The following is a 19,972-nucleotide window of genomic DNA, read 5'->3' as shown; positions in this document are numbered from 1 at the left end:
AAAAAGAATAGAATATGGATTTACCTATATTAGCCAGTTTCTATTTTTATTTCAGTTATAATATGAGAGTTTATTTAAGCCCCAAACACTATAACTGTACAATAATGGAAATGAATTGAGTAGAACTGGAATAATTAAACACAATATTAAACAGTTGCATAAATTTATTATACTTTTGTTTTTATATGATGCGCTATAATTAGACTAAAGAGTACTCTATGCCAGCAGCAGACTCATTAAACACGCCAGTGCTGGTGCATTCAATCTCAACTCCAATTAGCTTTTTCATTGTTTCTTGGTGCATGGCTAAGTCTTCAGTTATTTTAGATAGCTTTATCACAACCTTGATTATAGTGGTTTGTGTGGCTATTTTAGACCGAGCATCCTTAATGAACTCTATGATAGACTCAATCCGTTGTAAATCTTCACTGCCCTCATCTATATCAGCGCTTGCTGCTGGGTAGTCTTCAACAGTAATGGAGTCCATCCATGTGTATCCTTCTATCTCCCAGGTGCTCTTCATTGCTTGATATATCTCTTCTGTTAAAAAGGGGAAGAGTGGGTGTATAAGCTTAATAAAGTTAAGAGAGACTGTTCGCAGAGTGTTAATACCAGATATATCCTTTCTGCCCTTAAACAGCTCTAAGTAGAAGTCACAGAACTCATAGACCATAAACTGGTGCACATCTACTGCGGCTTTCATGAAGTTAGAGGACTCTAAAGAGCCATTTACACTAGCAATGGCCTTGTTAAATCTGCTTTCAATCCAGCGGTCTGTGATATCCTCAAATGATCCCTTTTTAACCTTTTCATTGCCTTCTCCTGGCTTCTGTGAAAGTGCGAACTTCATTCCATTCCATATCTTGTTACAGAATCGCCTGCAGCTTAGAACTTTATCAATGCTTAGGTTTACATCCCGCCCTAGAGAAGCACTGGAAAGAAGCGCATATCGCAGAGCATCACTTCCACATGCTTCAATTCCTGCTGGATACTCCTGTGTTATACTGTCCGTTGCCTTTTCCACCTCATTCTGGGACAGATTCCCTGTCTTCAGCTTGGACAGAAGGTTTTCTAGAGTGGTGCCGGATATAACATCAACTGGGTCAATGACATTCCCTTTACTCTTACTCATTTTCTCTCCCTTTGCATCTCTTACTATGCTGTGGAATAGAACCATCTTGAATGGACATTTTCCTGTTAGGGCAATTCCCATCATCACCATTCTGGCCACCCAGAAGAAAATAATATCTTTTCCTGTTTCTAAAAGAGATGTTGGGTAGAAGGTCTTCAGGTCTTCGGTTTCATTTGGCCATCCAAGGGTAGAGAACGGCCACAGCCCAGAGGAGAACCATGTGTCGAGAACATCTTCTTCCTGCTCAACCGGCCCGCCTGCCTGCTTCTCTGCCTCCTCTTTACTTCTTGCAATGTACCACTTTCCATCCTTAGCATACGCGGGTATTCTGTGCCCCCACCACAGCTGACGGGAAAGGCACCAGTCTTTAATGTTCAGGAGCCATCCCTCCCATGTCTTGTTCATCTCCTCTGGAACAATCTTCAACTCTCCAGACTGCGAGGCTTCAAGCGCCTTCTTTGCAAGCTTCTGGCAGTTCATCCACCACTGTGGTGTAAGCCTAGGCTCTATCACCTCCCCTGTTCTTGAGCAAATTGGAAGGTTTGAAGAGTGGCCCTCTTCTTTCACCAAAACTCCCAATTCTCTGAGAAGTTTTACAGTCTCTTCCCTTGCATCAAATCTAAGAAGTCCTTTAAACGGCCCAACTGTCATTCTGTTGTTAATGTCTAAAATAGATATCATCTCAAGATTGTGTTTTTCTCCTACCTCGAAGTCAACGTGATCATGGGCAGGTGTTATTTTTAGCACACCGGTTCCAAAAGACATATCAGCTGCCTCATCAAATACAAACTGCATCTTCTTCTGTGTAAGTGGATTGATAGGCGAGCTGCCCTTAAATTTGGCATACCGGCTGTCATTTGGATTAGCACACAGTGCTACATCGCCAAAAATAGTCTCAGGCCTTGTTGTTTGTACATGGATTGTTTCCATCTTTCCATCAACCTCCACACTGTACTTAATTGTAAATATTCTCCCAGCAACATACTCCTTCCCGTCAGTGAATATTTTTCCATATGGTTCAACCATCTTGTAGTCCACCTCTAGGTCACTTAAGCTGGTTTGTATTTTTGCACACCAGTTGGACAGCCTATTTCCTCGATAAATCAAACCCTCTTCATAGAATCTAACAAAGGCTTCTGTTACTGCTAGAGAAACATCTGCATCCATTGTAAACTTCTCTCTAGTAAAGTCCAGACTAGTGCCCAGCGACTTAAACTGCTCTGAGATACGGCTGCCATACTGGTTCTTCCACTCCCATACTTTTTCTAAAAATGCCTCTCTAGTCATGTCTTTCCTGTACATCCCCTGCTTCTCAAGCGACTTCTCTACAACCACCTGTGTTGCTATTCCTGCGTGATCAGTTCCAGGAAGGTAGAGAGTCTTGTACCCCTGCATTCTCTTCCACCTAACAAGTGTATCTTCAATTGAGGCCATCATAGCGTGCCCTAAGTGAAGAGATCCTGTCACATTTGGAGGAGGTAACACTATACTAAACATCTTTCCATTACATGCCTTGGTTTTGTATTCTGGAGTGAAAAATCCTTCTTTGTTCCACCATGAAAACCATCCATTCTCCACGGTCTTTGGGTTGAACTGGCCATTAAGCTTTGTAACAGTCTTTTTTTCTCCTTCCGGTATAAACTCTCCCTCTTCAAATTCCAGTTTCTTTTTTTCTTTTTGATTTTCCTTCTTTGGCATATTCTTCTGAATCTCCATTTTTGCTCATGAACTTTGCTAGTTTGCTCATCTTTTTCTCTAGCTTTGCTCTCTTTCTCTCATCTGTTTCAACAGAAAGTGCTGCCTTTAATTCTTCCATTTATTTTTCTATTTTTATTTTTCTATTTATATTATGATGGCCGATTTAGCTGCTACTCTATACTCCCGGACAGAACTGCTTCACAGCACGTCCAGCTCTGTCTATTGGCTAGTTATCTTAGACTACTTCCAAATCAAGAGTTTCTGGGTTTTATTATGCGGATTGTCTATAATTCACTATATAATCACAATTTCATCTACTCCTGTTTTTGGTCAGGTTTTATGTGCTGCCTCAGTTACTCTTTTCTTCTTGAAAGCTAGAAAAGAAAAGACGTTCCAGGCAAATAAAATAGACACAGAAACGCCGCAGCTAGTGATTAATGGGCTGAGATACATTGTGTGCAGTTTAGTTTGCATTTCCATATTTGCATGTGATTTTTCTATATACCCACTGCACAAGTACAAGAGCAAGTACTTTGGAATATCATTAATGGACTTTGGTGTTGTGGCTTTTATGGTCAATGCAGGGATTCTTTCCTCTCTTTCCCACAGGTTTAGGCTGAAAAAATCGCTTTATATGATTTGTATGGGGTTAGTTCGACTATGTGTTATTCTTTCAGGGTATCACGCAGACCCAACTGAGTACGGCCTGCATCTTAACTTCTACTTCGTGTATCTTCTCTCAGAGAATGTCAGTCTAATATTCAAGCATGTAAATCCAATGATAGCTAGTGGTTTAATACTTGCACTGCATGAAATGGCCATTTCAAGAAAGTCTGTAGTTGAGTATGTATTTTTTGGCGCAAGAGACAACCTTCTCAGTGCAAATAAAGAAGGACTTATTTCCATCATGCCGTACACTGCAGTTTTGCTTCTAGGGAAGGGTGTAGGGAATATCTTACTGAAGAAGAACCAAACGAATCTAAGCAAGCTTTTAAAGCTAGTGGCGGTCTACACTTCGCTGCATATAATCCATTTGTTGTTCATTCCAGTGTTAGAGCCATCAAGAAGGCTCTGCTCCATTTCTTTTATTTCTTTCTGCTGTGCTGCAATTGTATTTCCCATGTGTTTGTTATACGGCCTGGCATGTGTCTACACAGTAAGCAGTATTGAGTTTATTTCTGGACTGAGCCGGCTGATGAATCCGTTGTTTTTACTGTCTAATCTATACGTGCTAATTGGCAACCTCATATTTGACTGGCAAAAGTATTCGCGCATGCAATCTCATATGTGCAACATTGTTTATCTATTTTTAACCTTTGGTCTTCCTGTATATCTGTATAAAAAGCACACAACATTGGTTGAAAAGAAGAAGGTAAAATAAAATTGATTTTTAAAAATCTCCACTATTTTATACGTGCTAAACACATTTTAAATTTTCTATTATTTCTTGTTCAGTATATGCACTAAGTATACTGTTTTGGAGTATTTCATCTAATTTCGGGTTATTTAGTTAGTTATGTATACATAAATCATACTTCTACACTATACTAGCAAACTATTATGAGCAACTTTAGCCCATCCGCGGGGTTCTTTACGATTATGCTATCTATTTTACTAAGGTATTCTTCAGATATTTTTTGATTGGATTATAATACTACTTCTAATGTATTTATAAAAAGACAAGTGCCGAATTTACGTATACAAATAATAAAGAATATTATAATCGGAAATGCCCCAAAATTTATTCTAATAATGTAGATATATCTATAGGCTGTGTTAGAATGGCAACTACACCGCCTCTTCCTTTAATCTTATCCCCTTCACTTGTATACTGTGAAATTATATTTACTTCTGCATTAGTCTGCTTGGAAAGTTTAATTATTTCTTCTGCCGCCATTCTTTCCTTTGGTATCTCTGATTTTATTAGGCCGTCGGATATAATTATTGTTTTAGTTATGTAATTCTCACAAGCACACATTACCTCTTTAAGTCCGACTGCAATGCCTTTTGTGCCTGTATCCTCCAGTCTGTAGTAATTATTCAGTGCAAGAAGCTCATTTCCCTTCTTAATGCCTTTTAACTTTCTGAGCAGATCTGGGGTTTTAAATATCGCATCTATTTCTTCCGTGTCACCTTTGTGTGTGTTGCTTGTTGCCACTTGCTTTTTAATAAAAACAACAAGGTTCTTTAGCTGTGGCTGCTGGCGGAAGTAGTCATCTACTTCTTTATCTGGGCCTATAATAGCAAACACGGTTAAGTTGCTCTTTAAATAGCTTAGAATTTGCTTGAACAGCTTGTCCTTTGACTTTACTTTGTCTGGGAGAGGTACACGCCGCAATGTATACTCTGTTGCTAGAAGTAATGAGTACCCATCTTTTCTGCATATAAAATATCCCATGCTTGCTTTGTTTTCTAGTGTAAGACTCTCCAGCATTTTTATAGAGGCCGCAGAGAGATGGTCCTTCTTAAGAGACATTCTTTGGTTCACAGATATTTCTAGAGTGTGGAATGTCCCTGTCTTGGTGTACTCTGTTTCATTTAGAATCTTTCCCTTGATAAATAATATACCCACTGCTAAGTCTACTGTTACCGCCTCTACTTCTACCTCCAGCAGAAGAGTAACTCTTATTTTCGATTTCCCCCCTTCTCCAGGAATACTTCTCTGCGTTACTGTCTTTACTGTGTCTTTTGCATCAATTATCCGGTACAGCTCATATATATCATCAATATCCTCTGGAAATACATCTAAGAAAACATTGTACTTTGTCTGGGTCTTTTTAAATATTTTCATTCTCTGTTATTGTGTATAACTATTTATGTATATTTGGGGTATTCTCTATGCACTGTGCTTGGCTGTAAAAGAGACCGTGCAGAAGGAGAGCGCATGCATTTTCATTCTGTGCAGAAACAGCGACATATCTGGGCTCAAGCCAACAATAACGAAATTCGAAAAATACTTTAACAAAAAATACCAGTACCCATATGTTCTAGTGAATGACGTCCCGTTCACTGAAGACTTTAAAAAAGAATTTACATCACTCACAGGAAACACAGTGGAATTTGGAATAATTCCCACTGAGCAATGGAGCTATCCCGTCTGGATCGATAAGAAGAAGGCCAAGGAAAGAAGAGATAAAATGCAAAAAGACAATGTGTTGTATGGCGGGAGTGAATCGTATAGACACATGTGCAGATACTTTTCTGGGTTCTTTTTTAACCACCCACTCACTGCAAAGTATCAGTACTACTGGAGAGTAGAGCCAGACACGTCCCTTCACTGTCCAATAGAGTATGACGTGTTTGAGTACATGCGCATAAACAAAAAGAAGTACGGATTTACAATAGCACTCTATGAGTACCCACAGACAGTGGCTTCTTTATGGAAAACTGTTCAGCAGTTTATTTCCTCATACAATACATTTTATAAGCCTGGTGACTACTGGACAATAATAGAGCCAATTAACCTACACAGGTTCATCACAGATGAAATGTATACGCAATACAATATGTGCCACTTTTGGTCTAACTTTGAAATAGCAGACTTTTCCTTCTTCAGAAGCAAGAAATACAGAATGTTCTTTAACTACCTAGACAGATCAGGCGGATTTTTCTATGAGAGGTGGGGAGATGCTCCTGTCCATTCAATCGCAGCCTCTATATTCTTAAATAGCAAAGAAGTCCACTACTTTGAAGACATTGGGTATACTCACCCGCCATTTACACACTGCCCACATCCTTCCCTTCAAAAATCTGCCTGTGACTGCAATGCTTTTACTTCAGTGTCCATTACTATGCCTCAGTGTATAAGTCTGTATAAAAAAGTAAGTAAACTAACAAGTAATCAATAATACCAAGAGTGCATATATGCTTTATATACACTCAGATATACACTCTTATATTCTTGTTCTGTTAAACTGAATTTGTACTAATCGTATAATAAAGCATACTGTTCTTATAATAACTATTATCTTAAATAACCCAAATTAACATTTAAATATTTCCATTCTTTTCTCATCTCTCTATTCCTACTTCTTTCTTTCTATTTTTTATTCTTTCTGTGTTAATTATTTATTTCTTGTATTGGAATATTTATAGAATGTAATCTTTTATTTTTTTGTATTTCATCTGGAATAATTTAATGAATATTTAACCCGAATATAATTAAATACTGATATAAATGAACTATTTATTAGTAACTTATCGTATATTATTATAGGCTTAAATATCTTGAATATTTAAATTCTAGCCAGAGGATAATTTCTGTGCTCTTAGTAAGGAAGTACAACATAAATTTATAGATGTCTGGGATTCCGGTGTTATTTATTCTCATTTGAGTATTTCCTAACTATTCTATCAATGCTATCCCTGCGCTCTGTTCTTTCTGCTTTCTCAAGTCTTTTAAAGCACTCTACAAGGGACGTGTACGGTGTATTATTATCTCTGACCTCTACAGAATTATCAAATAGCTTTATATTTCCTGTCTTGAGCCCATTAATAACCGACCGTCTGGTTCTTTTCACAGGAGTCAAAAATATTGTGCTTTTCTCTTTCTTTGGTGTAAGAATATTAATGAACTTATCCTGCTCTGCGTACTTTCTTTTCATTTTATTTCTGTTCGGTGATGCATTGTCTGTTGTATTAAATACTGTGCTGTGGTCTGCGCCGTTCTTGCTTTTATCTGGCTCTGGAGCAGTGCTTACCACAGAGGCCTCAATCTGGTTGTCTGTGTCCACTCGTCTGTGCTTTTCACTGTTCTCCTGCTCGCATAGGTTCTTTTCTAGAGACAAGTTTTTTTGGTGTGAATCCTCGCACTGCCTGGGAATTTCTTTAGGAATCTTTTCATCTGATGCTGGGTATACTCTGTGCACATCTTTTCCTGGGAATGGATGCTCTCCCAGTGGCTCCACTTTTTCTACTGTAGGCGTGGGAAGGTCCTGTTCTTTGCTCTCTAAAAGTATATATGAGCTGTCCAACTCTGTGTCCATAAAAAATTTAGAATAAAATGAAACTAAGTTGCTTTATTTCTTAGCGGTCTTCTTACCAGTTGCGAAGTACTCTGGTACTCTTGTCTCAGTGGCGGCCTTATCCAAGACTTCGTGGATGATACCTACACCAATGGTCTTACCCATGTCTCTAAGAGCGAATCTTCCAAGGAATGGGAACTCAGAGAACTTCTCCATAACAGTTGGCTTGGATGGGACAATGATAACTCTGGCGCATGGTCTAGTTCCAGAGATCTCAGTTGGCTTGTCGTTTGTTACTACAAACTCCTTTCCTTTCTTGCTTCCAATGTCACAGAGCTTGGCGAAGATAGTGCTGACGTGGGTGGCAGCAATGTCCATAGTAGGAGCATATCCAGCCTTGATGCACTTGACCTTTCCAATGAAAATGACTGTAGCGTATGCTGCGAATCCTTTAATGCATGGGTTGGCTGCATCTGCGATGACTGCACCCTGCTTGATCTTATCAGTGTCCTGGTTAGTCTTTAGTGTGATACCACAGTTTTCTCCAGCCTCAACCTTCTTTCTGGCGGTCTTGTGGATTTCCATGGTCTTGACTTCAGTGGCTACTCCTGCTGGGGCGATGTTTACCTTCATACCAGCTAAGCATGTTCCAGACTCAACTCTTCCGGTGTATACTCTACCAATACCCTTGATCTCAAGAATGTTTGTCAGAGGAATTCTGAGTGGAGCCTCGGTCATTCTCTTTGGAATTGGGTAGTAGTCAATAGCCTCTTCTAATGATCTGATTGGGGTTGCGTCTGGGGTCTCTTCTGGAGTCCATCCCTTGAACCAGTCAAACTTCTCACCCTCGGCGGTTAAACCGTATCCCTTGAATCCGGAGATAGCAATGATTGGGGTGGTCTTCATGTTGTACATCTTCTTCATTCTTCCTTTGATGTTTTCGCTGATTTCTTCAAATCTAGCCTTTGCCTCTGCGTCAGATCCAAGAGTATCTAACTTGTTGATGGCAACGATGGCCTTGGATACACCAAGAGTGTGTGCAAGAACGATGTGCTCATATAAAGTACTGGTGTCTGCAATGGCTCTCTCGAACTCACCCTGTGCAGCTGGCACAATAATGACAGCGACATCTGCCTGGGCAGTTCCGGTGATCATGTTCTTAAGGAATCCTCTGTGCCCTGGGCAGTCAAGGATGTTTACAGTGTGCTTTGCTGTCTTCACAACCTTCATTGATACCTGAATGGTAATACCAGACTCTCTCTCTGCCTTGTTGTTATCACAGAAGAAAGCGTAACTGAAGGATCCTTTTCCGTGCTCCTTTGCTACTTCTTCCAACTTGTCAAGTGTTCTCTTGTCAATTACTCCTAGCTTGTAACACAAGTGTCCAATGGTAGTACTCTTACCACTGTCTACGTGTCCAAGGAAGCATACATTTATATATTGTTCTTTCTGCTCAGTCATTACATGGTATAAAATTTTTTACATTTTATTCTTTATTTTTTTTCGTAATTAAAGTAACTGTTTAATTACTAATTAAAAAAGCTCTTTCCCGGGTATTATAATAATTAGATACTTAGTATAACCCGAACTAACCTAAAATATTCTATCGTACAGACATGTCATACACTATACAGAATGAATAAGAATTCTGCTGCAGACATTCACCCTGCGCTGTAAGTATCCTTTAAAATCAATTACTCATTCTATTAAGCATTAACATACAAAACTTAACACACATTGTATAATAAAATATATTCAGCCCAGTTTTTTTGCTACTATATATAATAAGTCATAATATATTACACATATGGTAATTATTAATTTATTTATTACACATTGAATATTAAATTAACCACCATGCACAATAATAATTTAATACACAATGTGTAATAAAATCCAAAACTTATTACTTTTTATGCAATGTGCATTAAATAGTATCTTTATATTATTTATGATAATTTGTAGAAGTTGTCTAAATTTGAAATAATGCAGTAAATGGGTATGTGCGCTGTGTTTATTGAGACTTTTTAGTGCGCACTAATTATTTCGGACTATGTTGTAATGTTCTGTTAGGTGCATTAATTTATTCCGGGTGCTTTTATTTTTTATTTTTGTTTAGCTGCTAAGTTAATAATGACTCTGTCTGTAGGCTATGCCATATCAAGCGAATCTTATGCCCTGTGTAAGATAGATAAATCAGCAGTGATAAATAACAAGATTATACTGCGAGATGGAATAGTAGATGCCGACTCTGATTATTTGGTAATTTCCTGTAGGGAGTGGGATAGTCTAATCAGTGTACATTCGTATGATGAAGAAGTGCCTTTTGGGACTATACACATCAATCTAACAGTAAATACAAATGAAATTGTAAAGAAGTTTACAGTGCCGGCAGACCAGGTTCTATTTGATGTAATTAAGATAGTGCTGTATACAGAGAAGATGTCGCGAGATGAGTTTACCAATAGGTTTAGATATGAAATAACCCCGAATCTAGGTCTAGATGAGAAATTAGTGCGGGGTGAAGCTGAGGATGTATGCATAGAAATATTTGAGGTTAGTAGAGAGAATGTGCCAGAAAAGGAAGAGTGCAAGCCAGTTGAATTTAGAAATGTAGGTCTTACCTGCTACATGAACACTGCTCTGCAGGTCCTGCTGGGCGTGGGTGAACTATCAAGCGCAATTGAAGAAATGAGCAGAGATGAGATATGCAAGTATTCAGAAAGAAAGGACAGTAAGAAGGGATACAACAGAAAAAAGTGTGGTGACCTTTTAAATGCGTATAGAGAACTAATCAGAACAGTTAGAAAAAAGGGGGACTGTGCAGGGAAATTGAGAGAGATCAAAAGAGCAATAGGCGCCATTGACAATCGATACAGAGGGTGTACAGAAGAAGATGCTGGCGAGGTTTTTTCGCTGATACTAACGAATTTTAACTACCTGTTTGAAAAAACAAAGTATGCAAAATTAATACCCGATCTGTTTATGTACTCTGCAGAGAGCGTGCGTATATTTAAAGAGGGAGAAGAGGTGGTGAGCAAAAAAGTCAAGCCGCTTTACAAATCGTTTGTGCTGAACGGATCTTTCGGGTCTGAAGGTGGACCGCATTCACACGTGCTTGTAATACACAAGAATCAGCTGATTGTGACTGGGCTGTGCATACACTCAGAAAGAGATACCATTGGAAATATTAAGAAAAAGATTTCAAATAGCTTCCACGTGGAGACAAGCAAAATAGTAAGCATACTTATATCTAACGGGAAGGTAGGAAAAGTAGCAGATGAGGACCTGCTGGCCTGCAAGCGAAACCTTCTGGAGCAGCCTATTTTCTACATAACAGATGAGGAAATAGAGTCGATTGAATTTTTGTTTATAAGCTACACCCCGATTGCAGAGGGCCTTGCCTTCTTTACCTCACTGTTCAGCGGACTAAAAAACGTATTTCAGATACCTTTTCTTGTAAGAAAAAAGTGCAATATAGCGCAGTTTTTGGAGAGCCATTTGCGTATAAAGCGGCGAGATGTGCCAAACACAGTGCTTGACATACAGCAAAACATTGAAAGCACAGAAAAACACTTTGGATCGATGGTTGTTGTTCTTTCTAATAAGTACTGGGATGCAACTGCCCATATTGACATTATTAAGAACAGAAAGTATGAAGTGAAAGAGTGTGTGCATGTTCAATGTGTAGTGAGCAACTGGGAGAACTTAACAGTTAGAGAAAGAACGCCTGAAGATACAGAGAAGTTTTCTTTTGATGCGGTAGAAGAGTCTACTAAATTTAGAAGGTTTTCAAAGTACTTTTGCGTGCAACTTCCAGTTGGTCTGGGAAGGCCATTTAAAGGCGACAAGTCAGACAGGCAAAAACTCTTTGTAGAGAAAGATGGCTTGGTTTTAGATGGCGCAGTGTACTCTCTCGTGGGAATACTCGTTCACCATAGCTTCGGAATTGGCGGGCATTATGTGGCATTCACAAAAAGAAATAATACGTGGTACCACTGCAATGACAGCACAATCACTAAGTCTTCTGTAAATGAGGCAATATCCACAGGCTATCCATACGGAATATTATACAAAAGATCTGATCTATGTACGCAGTGAATGATTTGGGGTTTTGCTGGCGTATTTATATCGTGCAGATGAATATACCGTATGTCTTAATTGAAATGTGAATCCCCTTCACAGTGCTAATGAACTACTTCTATTTAATCTATAATAGAAATGATTTATGGCACATAAATGCCTATTGTGTTTAGTTAATTGAGTCTCTTCAAATGCACGCCTGTTGTTTATACTGGGCTGCTTTTATACTGTGATAAAGCTGATTTTACTGCTTCAGAGTGATTTACATAATAAAATATACTTTTTCTAGAATTAAAAATGGGTTTTGTGTTTTTATAAAAACCCGTCCTGAATGTTTAGGTTCTATGTACATTTTGTAAAAAGAAGATATTTCATAATTAACAAGACACACAAAAATTGGGTTTAGATTGCTATACTATACAGATTATCTGTATCCATCATATGCTCCTTCTATCTATTTCTGCATACATGTTACATGTGATAAGTTTATTCTGTGGGCATGCAGCTGTTTTATGGTTGAAGTTTAAAATCTGTATTTGTATTCTTTCTATAATTGTAGTTGTTTAGTCTATTTTCTTTTTAGAGTTTATTTTGTTTTTATTATAATATCCCTTCCTTTATAAATAATAATAGTTATTGGCAAGAATAATATATATGCCAGCGATCTTTATATTCTTTAATTAGTGTGGCTCTAGAAATTATCTATCACAATGCACGCTGCAATAGAGATAGCTCATATGAAAAGTCTCTGAACATATTTAATCTTTCAGATGGAAATTGCTCACTTCCTAATATGCACTGCATTTGGGCCATGGAACTATCTATACGCGCTTTTAGGCATACTTTACACCTTGCTCTGTACACAAGTGCATGAAGTGCATATTCGTATGAACTGTTTGGCATGTACTTATTTACTACGTAGTCTCTAATGTACTCATCTTCACTACCTAAGATATTGAGTATTTCACTTTCTAGTTTCATACACCCACTGTCTATGCCAGCACATTTTTTCCCTGTGTTATATACTCCGACAGCATTTTCATCTTCATTAGAGACAAGCATTGCTAAAATGTTTTCTACATCCCTGGGTATCACAGTATGAGCACTGATTATAATATCATTTGCTGGCTCTGTTGTTTTATGTAGAATTTGGTCTATCTTTTTGCATGTTCTTTTACAGGAAGAAGTAGCTCTTATTTTGGACAGCAGGCCTCTTTCTCTCTCGTCAATTAGATTTATGCGCAGGAAGAAGACTATGCATGAAAAAATTCCATTTTTATCATTTTGTGCAGTAAAGTATTCTAAGCAGTCACACAGTACCTTCTTGGAGGTGCTGTTAACAGATATTTTTGAATACCTTGCATCTTCTAGGGTGTTTAATGTTTCTTTGCACATTTTTTTAATTAGCGTGGTGTATAGCATTAGCGATGTGTTTCTTACTTTCCAGTTGCTGTGGGAAATAAGCATAGCAGAAAGCAGAAATAGGGATGGCTCATACACTCTCATGTCGTATTTGAATATCCCATCACTTGATATACTTTTAAGCACGTTGAGATAGTGTATTAGATACTTTTCATTTTCTATTTTTGGCTCCACACTAGACACATCTTTTTCCATCTGCAGCTGGGATATACCACAATCAGAAGAAAATGTGAGTTCAAAATTGTCACGCACCGGCTTAAATACAAATCTATTTTCAATTAGCATAAACGATCTCTGCAGTGCCTCTTTCATAACATAGTGTGTGGCTATTTTGCTCTTTGAATTCCCTTCTGATGCACTAAGTGCCTTAAAGGCATATGGAATTCCTCCATCCCTTCTAATGTTTTTTAGGTCTTTGGTTGTGATTAGATTCATTAAATCTTTCGCATAGTTCAAAGTTGTTTCTGGGGCATCACAGAACAAAAGAATTGACTTTATCACATCAGATGCTATCATAATAACTCCCAAATGCCCTCCAACAGTCAGTAGTGCATCAGTTAAAATGTCCAAACACTGCACATCATTAGTTGTTATAGCATGCACTGCAATAAACATAATGCACTCTCTAATGGTGTACCAGCTCAGTAAATAGCTAGTAGTTTCTTCATCCCTTTCCTTGCTTGTATGTAACACCTCGGTGTGCTCTGAGAGATATATCTCACGGGTCTGCAGAATCTTCAAGGATTTTCTAAATAGAGGAAGAATAAACTCATTGTATATATCGCTTATATCGTATGCAAGATCTATTTTATATGTTTCTAGAATGTTTAGACCCGGCATACCAAATGACTTTCTTTTTTTGTTTCCACTATGTGTGCTGGATTTATTCGATTTCCCTCCAAGAATATCCGATCAGCCGGAAGTGCATTGAATACACTCCAAAGCACATGTATGTCTTTATGCACATTAGATAAATCCTGTGCATTCTGAATCCTTTCAAGCGCATTTTTCATAATCTGCTGAATTACGTCTCTGTTTTTTTCTGTTATATTATCTGCCAGAAGAAGAGCCATTCCATGCAACTCGCTATTTTGAGTTGACTTTACCGCAGAGTCTATCTGCTTTGCTGTTATATCCATTTTGAACGATGCAGATATCTCCCGCACTTCTTTGTGTGTCTCTGTCAGTGCATTGAGTATTATTTCCTTGAATCTTTTCTCTGGTACGTGATCCTGCACATCTTTTGTTTCAATCAGAACTTTCAAATAATGCAGTCCCTGAAGCACACGGCAGTAATTAGTGCTTTCAGCCATCCCCAGTACAATTTCAATTATTTCTTTAAAAAGAACCATGCTTTTTTGGTTTTTGTTGTCTTCCAGCTGGTTCTCTACTAAATATTTGTACTTAGTTACAACCTTGTATCGCATCGCCTTTACTACAGTATAGAATAACAGCCTGACTCTTTTCTGGTTCTCATTTGCCATAAGTATTTGGTTATACTGCAGCCACCGCACTATTTTGCCTAGCCTGCTTTCAATAGTAGCCTGGTCCTTTAGAAGACTTTCAAAGTATTCAACTCTTACATTTTCATTTTTTGTGCCAATGCATTTTTCATGCATATCCTCTGGAATAACACTACACGCATCAGTAAAAAATACACAGTTTAACGAGCCGTGCTCTACTAAAATTGCAAAAATCTCTCTGCGAATAGCATTTGATAGTTTGCTTGATAGTATGCGAATGTTTCTGGCACCTACGCTTGTAAAATCAACTTCTCGAAGCATTTTCGCATACTGCATGTGATCTGCTAATAGAAGAAGCTTTGTTATTTTATCCCCAGACTTTTTATCATTTAGCAAGAAAATATCTCCCTCGCTTGCTGACAGTCTCACTGATTTCATGGACAAAGTAATACTTGTTCTATTATGAACAGACCAATTTACATTATTAAGCAAAGAGCTTTCTAAACAACCTCCCACTAATTCCTTTACAATATTCTTAATAATATTCCTAATAACAAAATGTGAATTGCTCATGATGCTGTTTAATGTCTCCACTAACAGATCTTCATTGTCCTTAAGAATGCATCCTGGTGTTTCAATTTTCGTGGTATTTTCCGTGCCCCTCTTAATTAAGCCTGATGATTCTGTAACTTTTCTCATCTGCTTGGCCAAAAGTAGTATTGTTTCATACCCTACTCTTAACTCATGCGTTGTTTTAAGTTCGCGCACTTTTTTTATTACTTTGACTAGCTTATTCCAAACCAGCTTGTCATTAGTCAGCGCGCCCTTTAAAAACACCAAATAATCTATACAGCTGCATTTCATATCATCAACATCCTCTATATTCGATGTGCACTCTATACTTTCATTCAAACACCTTTCTGCGTGTGCAAGATAGTATAAATGCCCTCCATGCAGTTTCTTATCCAGTGAGTCTGTTTCTATAATATGGGCTTTTAAGTGCCCTTTACAGAGATCTTTCAAAGCAAAGGATTCTTTCCTTGCAACTGTTTCCACCATAAAAATTTGCAATATAGACACAGTTTATTAATATTTCTGGTTGCATCAAAATATTTATGCATTTCTTAACTTTTGGTTGTTCCAGTATGTTCTTCTATGTATATAATCCCACATGCAGCAATAGAAACAAATGAAACAATAAACACAATTATCATATAAACAGCTACATCGTATTGAGGCGGTGCATGATAAATCATCATAAAGTCTGAATTGTCATCATCTGATATTGAGCTGTTTAAAGAAATAGTAACAAAACTACTCTCACTATCTTTTCTTGTTTCTTGTGGTATAATATTGTTCATCAATCCTATTTTCTAAAACTAAATCATATTTATAATTTACTGTATTATTGTTTCTATTAAATATGAAAGTGCCAGTCTAAACTGTATACATCTGTTCTACTCTACTAGTATGTAAGTATACAATATACACAATATAAGAATACAATTAAATTATAAATTATTTCAGACTTCTTTTCATACAAAGTGCTGGTTTTCTGTGTATGCCAGGAGACTATAGATGTCTCTGGGGTAGCAAAGCATCTTATTTAAATGATGGTGTGGTGAATCTAAGAGTGAATATTGCTATTAATGGTATTATATGTGTGTAGATATCACTTCTAATAGTGTTATGATTGATGAAATTATAAATGATAATAAATTAAACCATATAAAGAGTTTCTGGAAATCAATAAATACCAGGCTTTATATATAACAAATATAAGTTTGCGCATGAGAAGAGAATATTTAAATAACGCATAATTAACACATTTTGTATTATTTAAATATTCTCTTTGTCTATTATTTATGTCTTCTATGCTGCTTGGTTATTAAAATACTAATTTTCTAGAAACAATTCAAGATTTTATTTTAATATTAACTGTGAACTATGCATAATTTATTAAAAATACAATATTATTTATGCCTTGCATTTAATAAAGTGTATAGTACTAAGTCTTTATTTTAATTTTTATATATACGCCTTTAAATAAATAAAATTTACATTAAAGATATTTCTGGCAATTACACTGAAAATATAAATTATAAGGCATAAATAATATTGTATTTTTAATAAATCACGAGTAGTTCACATAAATGAAATACAACTAAAAAGACTATTTTAATACATATTTATATCTAAATACAGGGCAGTAAAACAAGCATTACAAGTATACTAAAGACTTTGGTAATAATGTATATACAGTAGAATTTGAATGTATTTATTCTTAATAATTTAGAAGATATGATAACTATATGTGTAGAATAGAATACAGCTACGGTACAAAATAAAGAAGATTTGATGAAGCAGAAATAAGGCCCTTTTCTTGGAGAGCCATTATATATGCATCCAATTCCTGGTCTTCAAGTGGGAAAGTTTTCATAACAATCTGTTTAAGTTCGGATGATTCCATCCCCGTTTGTTTTTTAAGTGTTCTTACTATGCACGCCTCAATAGCACTCTTTGAATATGCATACTTAGCTGTTGTTATCTCACTGAGTGTACTTTGAGTATCTGGGGAAAATATATTTATCCGCCTGGGTTCTTTGGGAAGATTCTTATGGATTTCGTATATTCCATTGTTTTCTGTAATTATAGATGCATCAATTAATGTCTGTAATTTTGTTTTTATCATTTCTTGGGCCTGATCAGTTACATCAACCAAGACTGCATAAACTAGGCTGTCCAATGTTTCTATTCCTGCTCTAGCCAAAAGTATAAGAATTGTGCCTTGTATAACATCACACTCTACCTCTATATCATTTACCTCCAGAGTAACAGAGGACACTGTAGGGCAAAGCTTAAGAATAAATTTACGGCCTTTTTCTGTGCAGTACTTATTAAGATTACTCCACATCTCTTTTAGCTCAGCAGGGATGCGGATGTTTACTACAGGATAGTTCCATCTAATACATGCGAGCAAAAAACAATCAGACTTTAAATCTGACTTATGTGTTCGGAAATATATTTCACTTATTGCAATGTCCTTTATACAAAGAAGAATTTCTTCAAAATTTACAGGATCATAGTACTCCTGCGTTTTATGGAGAGTTTCTATATTTATGTATTCCAGTGCAGTTTTATGCACCTTTAAATTCTTCCTAAGCTTTGACTCTCGATATGCCTCAATCCGCTTTGTGATAAGATTTATCAGCTTTTTTTCAGTTGCCGCCAAACTTCCCATAATAAGTCTGTTTTTTATTCCTATTATAAACTCAGACCAGAACATATTTCTATGCGCCGGAACATTTGAAATAATTAAAGAAAGCTCTAAAAGAGGTTGTTTTCTCTGTTTCATGTGCGTCTCAATGTCTCCCAACAACTGCTTTTCAAATTCTAGCGTATCTGTGTTTGTTATAAGTAGTGATTCTAGCTTTCTTCTTAAAACCAGTTCAAACACCTTTTTAACACTGCCGGATGTGCGCGGCATGCACTCAAAGTGCTTGTTCATGAATATACAGAACTTGAGAAACGAGCTACAGTCAGTTATTTTTTCAACAATCTTTATGCTCATCAGAATGGCAGTATTTACAAAAATTGACTTGCTTTTAACCGAGCTATCGATAAATGAGTAGAATGGCACAACTTCTGCATGGCTTTTCTTATTTATCCCTGTCCTCATTATTTTAGAAACAAACCCTTCAATGAAGTTTTTCAAAATTTGATCATCTAGCTTCTCCTCAACCATTCGATATAGATTCTTTTTACTTTTCTCTTTGTTTTTAAACAGACCATCAACAGTAGCTATTTTATAGTAAATGTAATCAATTTGCTCTTTCTCACTCACTTTTTTCTTCAATATCGCAATAAACTTTGCAATTGCATTAAATAGCTTTTTTAGAGACTTCTTCTGATCCGATACTTCACATATCTTTATATAAACCCGCACCATAACCCGAAGTATCTTCAGCTTCTTATTGTATGCGCCTACATCAACCTTCTTTTGCAACTTTATTTCCAGATACTCCTTTAGTTCATCCACGAACATCATATGCAGCTTACTTTCTTTGCCATTTATAAGAATAGAAAATAGCCGCTGATAGTATAGATCCTTTAGCTCAACTACATTTGCATTGGATATCTCCAGATTAACTCGCACAAAGTATCTCTGCAGAAAAGAGAGCATTTTGCATATTCTTTCATTTGCCCGGATATACCCATCTATAAACCTAACAAATGTTTCTAGCGTATAGTCCTCTGGAAGTCTTTTTAAATGCTTGATCAATAGCTGGTCATATATCTTATATACCTCTGCTCCCTCAATGATGTACTTCTCCTTTGTATTCTCTGTACAGTACTTATACACTGCGTTATATCCATCCATAAATACAGCATAGCACTTTCTATCCTCTGGTGTACATATCAGTCTGTTGATTGACTCTTTTATTACAGATAAATACTTTTCTCCATTACTGCCCTTTTCACCTAGGTCTACTGCCATGCGCTGTATTTAAATTCTTTTCTTTTCTATTTTTTTGTAGTGTAATTAGCCAATGGGATATAAAATACTTGTAACAGGCACACCCGGCGTGGGAAAGACAACTCTTACAAAATATATGAAAACCCGCTTAAATTATAGGCTAATTGAAATGAGCGACTTAATTGCGAAGAAAAAACTGTTCACAAATAAATGCAAAATATATGACACTCTTGAATATAATCCAGAGGATGTGGAGCGATATCTTGAAAAAAAAATAAAAGACCGAGACAGTTACATAATAGACACCCACGACCCAGAGATAGTGCATTTTATTAAATTCGACATAATAATTGTACTTTCTGCGGAGTTAAGTGTACTTTATGATAGGTATCAGAAAAGAGGGTATAACAAAATCAAAACAGACGAAAATCTGCAGGTGGAAATAATGGAAGTAATTTACAACGAAGTGATAGAAGTACTTTGTGAGGATGAGGAAGAGGCTGAAAGAATAATAAAAGTAGAAACTGTTCAGAATAAGCAGCCCAAAAAAGTAGAGGACATATATAAAGAAATAACAGAAAATAAAAACTGGAAAAGAGTAATAGATAGAAGTAAAAATACAAATGAAGTAAAGCAGTAAAATACTTAAAGGCAGTATCAGGTTACACTAAAAAGAAATTTAGTGCATTTCCTATAATAAACATCAGGATATTTGATCTATTTACTTCTTAAA

The 19,972-nt window shown here is 36.6% G+C and overlaps 13 protein-coding genes across 13 annotated transcripts; 4 read left to right on the top strand and 9 right to left on the bottom strand.

The window, feature by feature from the left end:
* Positions 1-199: 199 nt before the first annotated feature.
* On the bottom strand, positions 200-2,830 carry NEPG_00863 (valyl tRNA synthetase; the record flags this gene model as incomplete). Its single annotated transcript, XM_013203238.1, has 1 exon — positions 200-2,830. The coding sequence occupies one exon, from the start codon at positions 2,828-2,830 to the stop codon at positions 200-202; it is 2,631 nt and encodes an 876-aa protein (XP_013058692.1).
* Positions 2,784-2,948, bottom strand: NEPG_00862 (uncharacterized protein; the record flags this gene model as incomplete). The annotated part of the gene is made up of 1 exon (XM_013203237.1): positions 2,784-2,948. The coding sequence occupies one exon, from the start codon at positions 2,946-2,948 to the stop codon at positions 2,784-2,786; it is 165 nt and encodes a 54-aa protein (XP_013058691.1).
* A 33-nt stretch (positions 2,949-2,981) lies between these two features.
* On the top strand, positions 2,982-4,211 carry NEPG_00861 (uncharacterized protein; the record flags this gene model as incomplete). Its single annotated transcript, XM_013203236.1, has 1 exon — positions 2,982-4,211. One exon carries the CDS (start codon positions 2,982-2,984, stop codon positions 4,209-4,211), a length of 1,230 nt encoding a protein of 409 aa, XP_013058690.1.
* Positions 4,212-4,564: 353 nt separating this feature from the next.
* Positions 4,565-5,621, bottom strand: NEPG_00860 (uncharacterized protein; the record flags this gene model as incomplete). The annotated part of the gene is made up of 1 exon (XM_013203235.1): positions 4,565-5,621. One exon carries the CDS (start codon positions 5,619-5,621, stop codon positions 4,572-4,574), a length of 1,050 nt encoding a protein of 349 aa, XP_013058689.1. The 3' UTR covers positions 4,565-4,571.
* Positions 5,622-5,646: 25 nt separating this feature from the next.
* Positions 5,647-6,746, top strand: NEPG_00859 (uncharacterized protein; the record flags this gene model as incomplete). The annotated part of the gene is made up of 1 exon (XM_013203234.1): positions 5,647-6,746. One exon carries the CDS (start codon positions 5,647-5,649, stop codon positions 6,676-6,678), a length of 1,032 nt encoding a protein of 343 aa, XP_013058688.1. The 3' UTR covers positions 6,679-6,746.
* Positions 6,747-7,082: 336 nt separating this feature from the next.
* On the bottom strand, positions 7,083-7,815 carry NEPG_00858 (uncharacterized protein; the record flags this gene model as incomplete). The annotated part of the gene is made up of 1 exon (XM_013203233.1): positions 7,083-7,815. One exon carries the CDS (start codon positions 7,813-7,815, stop codon positions 7,147-7,149), a length of 669 nt encoding a protein of 222 aa, XP_013058687.1. The 3' UTR covers positions 7,083-7,146.
* A 31-nt stretch (positions 7,816-7,846) lies between these two features.
* On the bottom strand, positions 7,847-9,255 carry NEPG_00857 (uncharacterized protein; the record flags this gene model as incomplete). The annotated part of the gene is made up of 1 exon (XM_013203232.1): positions 7,847-9,255. The coding sequence occupies one exon, from the start codon at positions 9,253-9,255 to the stop codon at positions 7,849-7,851; it is 1,407 nt and encodes a 468-aa protein (XP_013058686.1). The 3' UTR covers positions 7,847-7,848.
* A 672-nt stretch (positions 9,256-9,927) lies between these two features.
* Positions 9,928-12,136, top strand: NEPG_00856 (uncharacterized protein; the record flags this gene model as incomplete). The annotated part of the gene is made up of 1 exon (XM_013203231.1): positions 9,928-12,136. The coding sequence occupies one exon, from the start codon at positions 9,928-9,930 to the stop codon at positions 11,893-11,895; it is 1,968 nt and encodes a 655-aa protein (XP_013058685.1). The 3' UTR covers positions 11,896-12,136.
* A 446-nt stretch (positions 12,137-12,582) lies between these two features.
* NEPG_00855 (uncharacterized protein) lies at positions 12,583-14,139 on the bottom strand (the record flags this gene model as incomplete). Its single annotated transcript, XM_013203230.1, has 1 exon — positions 12,583-14,139. The coding sequence occupies one exon, from the start codon at positions 14,137-14,139 to the stop codon at positions 12,583-12,585; it is 1,557 nt and encodes a 518-aa protein (XP_013058684.1).
* On the bottom strand, positions 14,127-15,821 carry NEPG_00854 (uncharacterized protein; the record flags this gene model as incomplete). The annotated part of the gene is made up of 1 exon (XM_013203229.1): positions 14,127-15,821. One exon carries the CDS (start codon positions 15,819-15,821, stop codon positions 14,127-14,129), a length of 1,695 nt encoding a protein of 564 aa, XP_013058683.1.
* A 33-nt stretch (positions 15,822-15,854) lies between these two features.
* NEPG_00853 (uncharacterized protein) lies at positions 15,855-16,123 on the bottom strand (the record flags this gene model as incomplete). Its single annotated transcript, XM_013203228.1, has 1 exon — positions 15,855-16,123. One exon carries the CDS (start codon positions 16,121-16,123, stop codon positions 15,887-15,889), a length of 237 nt encoding a protein of 78 aa, XP_013058682.1. The 3' UTR covers positions 15,855-15,886.
* Positions 16,124-17,083: 960 nt separating this feature from the next.
* On the bottom strand, positions 17,084-19,260 carry NEPG_00852 (uncharacterized protein; the record flags this gene model as incomplete). Its single annotated transcript, XM_013203227.1, has 1 exon — positions 17,084-19,260. One exon carries the CDS (start codon positions 19,258-19,260, stop codon positions 17,095-17,097), a length of 2,166 nt encoding a protein of 721 aa, XP_013058681.1. The 3' UTR covers positions 17,084-17,094.
* Positions 19,261-19,312: 52 nt separating this feature from the next.
* Positions 19,313-19,948, top strand: NEPG_00851 (uncharacterized protein; the record flags this gene model as incomplete). The annotated part of the gene is made up of 1 exon (XM_013203226.1): positions 19,313-19,948. The coding sequence occupies one exon, from the start codon at positions 19,313-19,315 to the stop codon at positions 19,877-19,879; it is 567 nt and encodes a 188-aa protein (XP_013058680.1). The 3' UTR covers positions 19,880-19,948.
* Positions 19,949-19,972: the final 24 nt, after the last annotated feature.

Source organism: Nematocida parisii, assembly GCF_000250985.1.
Source record: "Nematocida parisii ERTm1 unplaced genomic scaffold supercont1.2, whole genome shotgun sequence".
In the NCBI taxonomy this organism is placed as follows: domain Eukaryota; kingdom Fungi; phylum Microsporidia; genus Nematocida; species Nematocida parisii.
The sequence above is the reverse complement of the archived record's forward strand: the minus strand, read 5'-3'. Positions and strand labels throughout refer to the sequence as shown.